This window comes from Branchiostoma lanceolatum, chromosome 19 (genome assembly GCF_035083965.1).
Source record: "Branchiostoma lanceolatum isolate klBraLanc5 chromosome 19, klBraLanc5.hap2, whole genome shotgun sequence".
Classification (NCBI taxonomy): Eukaryota; Metazoa; Chordata; class Leptocardii; order Amphioxiformes; family Branchiostomatidae; genus Branchiostoma; species Branchiostoma lanceolatum.
Genome location: NC_089740.1, coordinates 9,593,013 through 9,601,483, shown reverse-complemented (window position 1 = coordinate 9,601,483; position 8,471 = coordinate 9,593,013). Strand labels below are relative to the sequence as shown.

Below are 8,471 nucleotides of genomic sequence, written 5' to 3'. Positions count from 1 at the left end.
TTACGTTCCTCTTCCTTGAAGGAAGAGGAACTTAAGAAATCCCGGACACTCCTACGTTCCTCTTCCTTGAAGGAAGAGGAACTTAAGAAATCCCGGACACTCCTACCCCACTCGACCGAAACCTCTGCTTGGAGAATACTTAATCCAAGCTTGGTACTCATTTTTTTTTAGTAAAATGAGGAAAACCGTGTAAAAAGCCTTTCCCAAGGGCACACAATTAGGGCATGTTAAAGGATCGCATCCAGGACTCGCAATTAATGATATTCATATGAATGGCAAACAATGGCGTACAATCGAATGCAATTCAATTTCGTTATAAGAAGCATGCCCCCCCCCCCCCTCCAAAGACAGTTCTCAAGATAAAGGGCCAAAACATGTTGAGAGTTTTGGATATCTCCCACGGCCCCGCCCCACCCTTACTAAAGTAAACTAATCATGTTTCTATAAGCCATTATGTTTTATTCTGTTGTTGTTACAAGAAGCAAGAACCCAAACATTCAAGAACCCATTTGGGCAGCTCATAGAAAGACGAAAGAATAGAAATTTGATGAGTACGCATGCCTCCTCACTTAACTACTACATATTAATCAGTTCGTCCTGATCAATTGTATACTCCCATCAAGGAGGTTTAACCTCCTTGCTCACATGAAATGTCGTCATTAGTCTTCCATAAAAGGTAAGACATCGAGAATCACGTGATCTTCTCCATCCAATCATCACTGCGAGTCCACAAACAGTTCCCAATCCGATGACGAAGAAATTGTAGCTCCATTATCCCCAGTTGCTTCTGTGCAGTAAGTCGTGTTCGTGCTAACACCAAGGCTCCTCACCGTGCTCAACATGACATTCTCAGGCGTGGTTCTCTGCCTCTTCGTGGCAGTGCTTGCTGGAAACTCTGGTAGGTTGGAGAACAACTTTTCATCTAACTTTATTAGTTAGTATCAACTTCTTATTCTTACCATGGATTGAAAAATTGCTCCGTAATTTCGACTGAATCTGTCATCATGTGTAGTCTTGTATATGGGACTTGAAAGTACTCTAATCGTGGACAACAATGTCAGAAGGGCAATGTTATACATGTTTACTGTCATTTCTCAGCAAAGTGGAAAACAAGCTACGCAAAACTTTCTGTATGTCGCAGCATGAAGCAACATTTCAGTACTTTTCCACATTAAAATTGCGTTGCATAACCGGGGGAGGGCCGGTTATGTAAAATGTGATTTTAAGTACCATTGCTCATTCAAGGACTATGATAACTCTTCTGGAAGGGTAAGCAACAAAATACAGTAGTTTCCAACAGATTTTACCATGGATAATTCTGTCTGTCGTAACATGAAGTGGTATTTCAGTACTTTTCCACAGTAAAATTATGTTGCATAGCTGGGGGAGGGTCGGTTATGTGAGATGTGATTTTAAGTACCATTGCTCATTCAAGGACAATGATTGGTCTTCCAGAAGGACAAGCAATAAAGTACAGTAGTTTCGAACAGATTCTACCATAAAAACTGCCTGTAAGTCGCAGCATGAAGCGAGATTTCAGTACTTTTCCACAGCAGAATTGTGTTGTATAAGTTGTGACTCAGAATGACATCAGCAGGAAATATTGGGAACGTGGGAAATCTCAATGTTTTTTTCTCAATGTTATTTTATTCGGTAAGGATCTCGCGAACAAAACACCCGAATTTCGTCCTTATTACAGAGTTTTACAACAGAACCGCATGTAGTGGAGTGTAACTACTAGTTACACTCCACGTAACTAGTTAAACGCAAAATGATTAATTTAAAACATTTTAGAAAACCATTGCGCAACTGACACGTTAAAATCTGCCACTTCAAACTACCTCAGCGGGTTGCGACACACTAGTGTGGGAGGGACAGTAGTCGTATGTTATGTCCGTGTGTTTAGATAGCATCACCGAGCAGACCTGTACATTCTAGATAGTTTAACAGTCACGAGGAGCCTTGTAACAGTTCTGGACACATGATGAGCACATGATCAGTGAACCTGGACTTATTTTTTTCTTCATTGGATTTTTCTTGATATTGCCATTCTTTTAATTTTTCAGTGAGTGGGTATTCTCCGTCTGATGGATCTAAAGAGAAAGAGGTAAGTATGCAAATGTGTTCCGATCACTGTTGTTAGTGTTGAACAAGTGGTAGTCATTTGAGTCTTCGTCTTTACTATCTGCTGAATATATCTATATAGCAAGCCTTTTAGGGTATAACCATTGGCTTGTACCCATCTTTCCAAACTGCTCTAAAATGTATTCTAATATATATATGAACGCTTTTTCATGACAACGATTTCTAGGTATGCCTCCTTTCAAAATGTGTGTTTACTATGTTAATATAGAATAGAAGCGCAGGAGAAGCTATCTGGGCAATAACATTTTTGTATTTAAGTTGCCCTCTAGTAATGATAATGATACCCTCTAGTATAAACAAGGCTGTCCACAAACAGATATCTCCACCACATCGCCGTTCCTTGATATATCTCTGTGTCCGTCGGTGGCGTCGTTTTGGTGTAGTGGTTAAGGTGTTTGGCCCAGAACCCAGAGGTCTTGCAGCTGGGTTCAAGTCCCACTTTTTTTACCTCCGATTTAGTGTCCTTGAGAAAGGCACTTAACACGACGTCCTCCACTCCACCCATGGTGTAAAAGAATGGGTACCTGACTTCGGTTGGGGAGGTAAAAGGCGGGAAGGAGAGGGATGGGCTCTGCCCTCCAATACCGTGCCCTAGACACAGTGGATAACAACCCACTGCCCTTACGGCCTCAAAATGGCAATTAGTTAATGGTTACGTTCCGCCCATCTCCGTTTCAGTGCGTAGCTACAACTTTGTGCAAGTCACTACAGCAGGGACTGGCAGTGATGTGTGTTTACTACCATACACTTTCAAAAATGCCGAGTGCTACATGTAAGTGTAAGTACCATCAAGTACCACTTTTAGAGTTCTATGTATGACTGGGCTTGGGATATAACTCACGATCTACCGTCTGCAAGGCGAACATTCTACCCACTAGGCCATTGCACCGGCCACCGGTAGTCCAAAAGGGCTATATGACTACCTTTGTCCACACTCCACAGTGTTCCATGACTGTTGAGATGGTCCGCACGTACGTCATGAAGGACTCAGTGCAGCAGTTCGTCTCCTCTGCGCTGAAGAAAGGCTGCCTCGGCGTCTCCTCTAAGGACAAGGATGCGACGGACGCACATGAAATGGTTAGTTTTGGCCGTTTAGTCTTTTCCTTTGATGTGCCAAAACATTGGTTTTCCGTACCATTGGACATGGCCTAGATGTAGTTAACATATAAATGGCATTCAGTATTATTGGGTATGACCTGGATTATGTCTCTTTGGACTCGGTAATTTCGGTTTATGTTTCAATCTCTAAAGTTATCATTAAGACAAGTAAGTCCCATTCTGTTGAATGAACGTTGCGTGTCCATGTGGATTGAGATTGATCTGTATTGTCGTTTGGGTAATTCATTTGTGAATTTCTACCTAGTACCTAAGATCATCAAGTTACTTTTGTGTTTGTTTAGCTCATGGAACATTTATTTTTTGGGGTGTGGGCTTTTTACCCAATTCAAATTTTCCCACCCAACAGTGTGATCAGAAGGTAAAGGTAGCCATGTCCGATCTGGATAACGTCATTCTCAACAAGCTGCAATCCAAGGAGCTGTGTCACCTCCGCAACTATACAGGTACAACTGAACCAAAAGTAAATTTACTTATGGAGGTTATGTTTTGCATGGAATTAGATGTTTTGGCCTTGTCTCACAATCTTTGTAAACATTTCATTCAGCTAGTAGATCTGTTTGATTCTTGCTATGAGATTTTAAAACTCCATGCCACTGCTGATTATTTAAGTCTTTTGTAGGTGTACTAGCACACAGCTAAACCACCACATAATGTCATAATTATTCACACGTGAAATGAAGTCACCGATTCGGTTGATGACCTCTCCTTGTCTTTGATCTCAGGCAATGGAATCGACCAGGGAGCCCAGGCTTCCGTAAGTTGACACCGTTTATTAACTCCTCGTATTTTTTTATTCATTTATACAACAAAATACAAGTACACAGTTTAGTCAATGGTGGTTTACCCCTATAGTACGATATCCTTTTCTAGCTTTGAACGTATATTGTGTTGCCGGAGTTTTACATTACTTGATGTGTATCGAAAGATATAATACTTAGCATTAAGCATAACGGTGTTTAACTGAGAATTTGACATGTGTCCATACAATATCTGTTTTTTTATCATTTAAGCATAGTTTGGAACGTGTGGTAACATTCCACCAGCTAACAAATTATTTCCAAAAAGACTTGACATTTTGTCAATCTACAAATATGTGTGTTTGTCTTACTTTTTGCGGGTACACGTATAATTTTCTAAGCTGATACAATTTTCTCTGTATTTCTTTTTCATTGTCACAGGGACCGGGGGGTATCGTCTGCCGCATTGCTGTGATGGTGGCCGAGTATCTGCTGGAGAATGAAAGTGTAAGTAGAAAGTTTAACATTTAGCACACTGGAGTAGCCGTTTGACACACCATTCCATATTGGTTACAGAGTTAGGCAACAGGGAGAAGGTTAAGATAGGTGAATGGGATTAGATTAGGATAGAATACAGAATAGACGAATTTTTGTCAATGATAGTCACAAACGTTGTAAGTCTCCTCTCCAAAGAACTTAAAAAATATTATTCATCCAGATTTTTTCTTAGCACCAAATACCATTCAGTACAACAATCTCTTAAATTTTGATTGATATTGTTCACCAAAGACAAGCAAACAAATGAAAAGCAAACATAAACATCAAAGGTAATTATCGCCGTGCTTGAATCTCTGCGTAACTTGAGTCATTGCGTTTTCGTTACCATAGGCCTTGCTGGACAACATCATCGATGGCGTCTGCTCCTACAACCCGCTGCCTTCTTTCCTCGCTTTCCTGTTCCCGGTAAGTTTCCTTACCCTTTTGAATGATTAATCACATTTAGAATTTCTCCATAATTAACATAGTAATTAACGAAGACCAATGACACGGTCAAAACACAAGAAAAGTTGGTGGATGAGGAAGCACGATGCTTGGATTCCTACTAAGCCTATAGTAGTAGTAAATTAAAAACTAACGATGGGTAAGGTTGTTGTTTGATTGTTATGAAAAGACATTCTAGCACATGTTCACAAAACGAACCCGAAGTTTATTGTGAATACCAAGAGTATGGACCCTGCATGTTTTTTACAGGCTGTTAGAACCACTACTATTCTTAATTTGTCTTTTCTCCCATCCACAGTGCAAGGACATCGTCAGATCGGTCATTGATGGGATTATAGGGAATGACATCTGTCCATCTTAGTTCCATCCTAGGCTACTAGGCGGCGCCCCTGACACCTGTGACCGGTAAAGCATATTCAACTTGGCCTTGGTTTGTGTAAGAAACTGTCAAGAATATGTAGAAGAACATCCTGTTACTCATGCCTGTGGCCACAAAGTTGGCAAAATGTAATTCTGCTAGACGTGTTAGAGCAAGTATATGTAGTAGATATACTTTATCTTTATTCCATACTCAAACTTATTGTTAAGTCTGAATCGAATATGTAGTTACTTAATACTCTTATCTTTATTCTATACTCAAACGTATTGTTAAGTCTGAATCGAAGGTATAGCCATGTATATGTAGTTATACAATACTTAATCTTTATTCGATAATCAAACTTATTGTTAGGTCTGAATCGAAGGTATAGCCAGGTATATGTAGTTATACAATACTGTATCTTTATTCTATACTCAAACTTATTGTTAAGTCTGAATCGAAGGTATAGCCAGGTATATGTAGTTATACAATATTTTATCTTTATTCGATAATCAAACTTATTAAGTATGAATCGAAGGTATAGCCAAGTATATGTAGTTACATAATACTCTTATCTTTATTCTATACTCAAACTTATTGTTAAGTCTGAATCGAAGGTATAGCCAGGTATATGTAGTTATACAATACTTTATCTTTATTCGATAATCAAACTTATTAAGTATGAATCGAAGGTATAGCCAAGTATATGTAGTTACATAATACTCTTATCTTTATTCTATACTCAAACTTATTGTCAGTCTGAATCGAAGGTACAGCCACGTAGTGAGAATGCTATGATAATATTTACCAACGTAAGGACTTTTTAGGAAACTATGTTAGGAAACTCAATTAAAAGCGTGAAATATCATCAAACATATATCTATAATGTACCGCTTGTGATATTACTATGATGATCAAAAAATACTATCATATAACGTTACCAGTATATCATTCATATATGTATTCACAGGCACAATACGATTGTGCATTTAGAAATAGATTTGAAAATCTACTTATTGCTAATAGCAAGCTTCTTTTCAGTACGTCTACATTATCCGTCAATGAGTAATGAAAATAAAATGTAGCAATGATACATGTACATTTCTTCGGTACTTCATTTCGATAGGGTCTCTTGGATTACCTTGGGACCACGTCAGTCTGAAAAGAAACTGTGTCAGGGAATTTCTCATTAGTTTGCTAGTTTGCATCTTACAATATTTAGCACTGTGAATAACATTCACTTGTGAACGGCCTCACACGCGTCACACAGAGACTTTCAGCGGTACTGCATGTATGTATAAGATAACGTCAGGTGGGGAACAGATAATTATGCAGGAAGGTCTTCCTAGGTCCAACTGGTGTTCATCAATTAAGTTCTTATTGGTTCAGTGATGAAGTAAAATGCAACGGGAACAAATGAATGACGTAGCCGTTATATTTATATTGGGTACGTCCGTTTTGAATATTTCCGTGCTCTTAGTATAGTTTAATTTTCGCTGTCAGGCATAATTCATAACGTCACTTGGATGGTTCATCAATAGTTAACGTGTAAAGTTTGCTAGTATGGGAAAAATTGACAATAGGACAAACAAGCTGTTTATCATTACACCGCTTCTCCTTTCTCTCCCCTGTAATTAATGGAGCATTCCATGGGGACTCCCCCCCTTCCCTAACACCCCTGCGCTAGGTAACGGCCACACCTGGTCACTTCAACACACTTCCCCTTTCCCTGTGTCCAGTCTCGAGCTGAGACCAACAGTTTCACCTCTAGTCTGAGGGTTGGATGAGAGACTGTACACAGACAAGGCCGGCGTCCTTCACTTCTTAGGTTAGCAGTGCCTAGTGACACAAACCTGACAATACACAACAGGTGTGTACGACTCATTGTGTACCTTTAGGTATGTAGGAAAAATAGCTAGCAGTACCTCTACTTTAAAGTTACAGTTAAAATCAGTTTCTACGGAAGTCCCATCGCCAAGATATAGCAATTGCAAGTTAGCTGGAGATATGTAACTTATATCAAGGAAATTATACAGTGAGTGCTACTGTGACTCGGTCACTTTGGTTAGTTGCGAGGACAAGATTAGGCAGACATAGGCATTGTTCACAAGTAATTCAAGTACCCCGATTCTACAGGGCTGTAAAGACGACATTAAAAGTATGCGCTACAAAGTTTCTAGCCTATCCCCAACCGATGCCTCCTCAAAACAACCAAAACGCCATTACATGACAGTTATTTCTTTAGCACATCATTACATATATCATCCCTAGCGTTTTTATTAATACATAACAACATTCAAGAGTTTCGGAATTCCCCTTCCCTCACAGGCCTATATAAAGGTAACGGATACACCTGGATATTTCAGCTTAACTGTCACTGGTGCAGATCACAGGTTTTGTGTCGAGTTTGATATACACTTAACAATACCGCTAACCTTTACTTTAACAGTAGAGGGAAACGTAGATATCACAAGACAGAACATGTATCTATGGTTCACGGCATGTACCCTAGTGCGTCATACCTGTCGGACTTAATGTTAACTGTTATCGATATGGGGGCAATACAAAACAATACCTTACGTTATTGTTGAAAACGTGATTGATGGTAAACAATCTGTACGGCATTCATAAAGTACAACGACGGCTTAGGGGTGGTAGGTAATATAATTGGCAGAGAAAACAGGTACTAGCTTCTAGTCTGTTGACGTGGCAAGTTCAGTTGACAATAGACTGTGTTTGAAGTATCGGCAAACTTGGCATGACTAGTCTGTGATGTTTTAGTGTCATGTTACTAACTGATTCAATTAGAGCGTAAGATTCTGCAATGATCCTGAAGATACTATTGTTATTGACAACCAAAGTAACAAAAGAAAACTGGTTTGTGTTACGTGTTGTGTATTGGGTGACCTTTGTTTGAATCCCCTAGCAGCCTTATGCCTTTGTTGAAAATAGCCTTATTTTTGCTTTCGTCGAAGACTTTACAAGAAGATAAGTCAAGAAGGGATGATGTAATTTCCATGACCTTGGGTTCAATGTAATGTATGAAGGTGAAGATTGATAAAACGTGATACAAAATGGACTTAATTTGCACACACAAGGAGGGAATTTAC

The 8,471-nt window shown here is 39.3% G+C and overlaps 1 protein-coding gene and 1 long non-coding RNA gene across 2 annotated transcripts; both read left to right on the top strand.

Moving 5' to 3' along the window:
* Positions 1–784: 784 nt before the first annotated feature.
* Positions 785–3,212, top strand: LOC136425097 (uncharacterized). The gene is made up of 3 exons (XR_010753980.1): positions 785–898; positions 2,067–2,107; positions 3,088–3,212. It is a non-coding gene; the product is annotated as an uncharacterized lncRNA (long non-coding RNA).
* A 403-nt stretch (positions 3,213–3,615) lies between these two features.
* On the top strand, positions 3,616–6,454 carry LOC136425555 (uncharacterized). Its single transcript, XM_066414472.1, has 5 exons — positions 3,616–3,707; positions 3,987–4,018; positions 4,443–4,508; positions 4,890–4,964; positions 5,302–6,454. The coding sequence occupies exons 1-5, from the start codon at positions 3,635–3,637 to the stop codon at positions 5,362–5,364; spliced, it is 309 nt and encodes a 102-aa protein (XP_066270569.1). The 5' UTR covers positions 3,616–3,634; the 3' UTR covers positions 5,365–6,454.
* Positions 6,455–8,471: the final 2,017 nt, after the last annotated feature.

What these genes read in the sequence shown, in the direction of transcription:
- LOC136425555 (XM_066414472.1), top strand. Translation starts at nt 3,635, where the DNA reads ATGTCCGATCTGGATAACGTCATTCTCAACAAGCTGCAATCCAAGGAG. An exon ending in ATCTGCTGGAGAATGAAAGT is followed by an intron (nt 4,509 to 4,889) that starts GTAAGTAGAAAG and finishes TCGTTACCATAG; the next exon opens with GCCTTGCTGGACAACATCAT. An exon ending in TCCTCGCTTTCCTGTTCCCG is followed by an intron (nt 4,965 to 5,301) that starts GTAAGTTTCCTT and finishes TCCCATCCACAG; the next exon opens with TGCAAGGACATCGTCAGATC.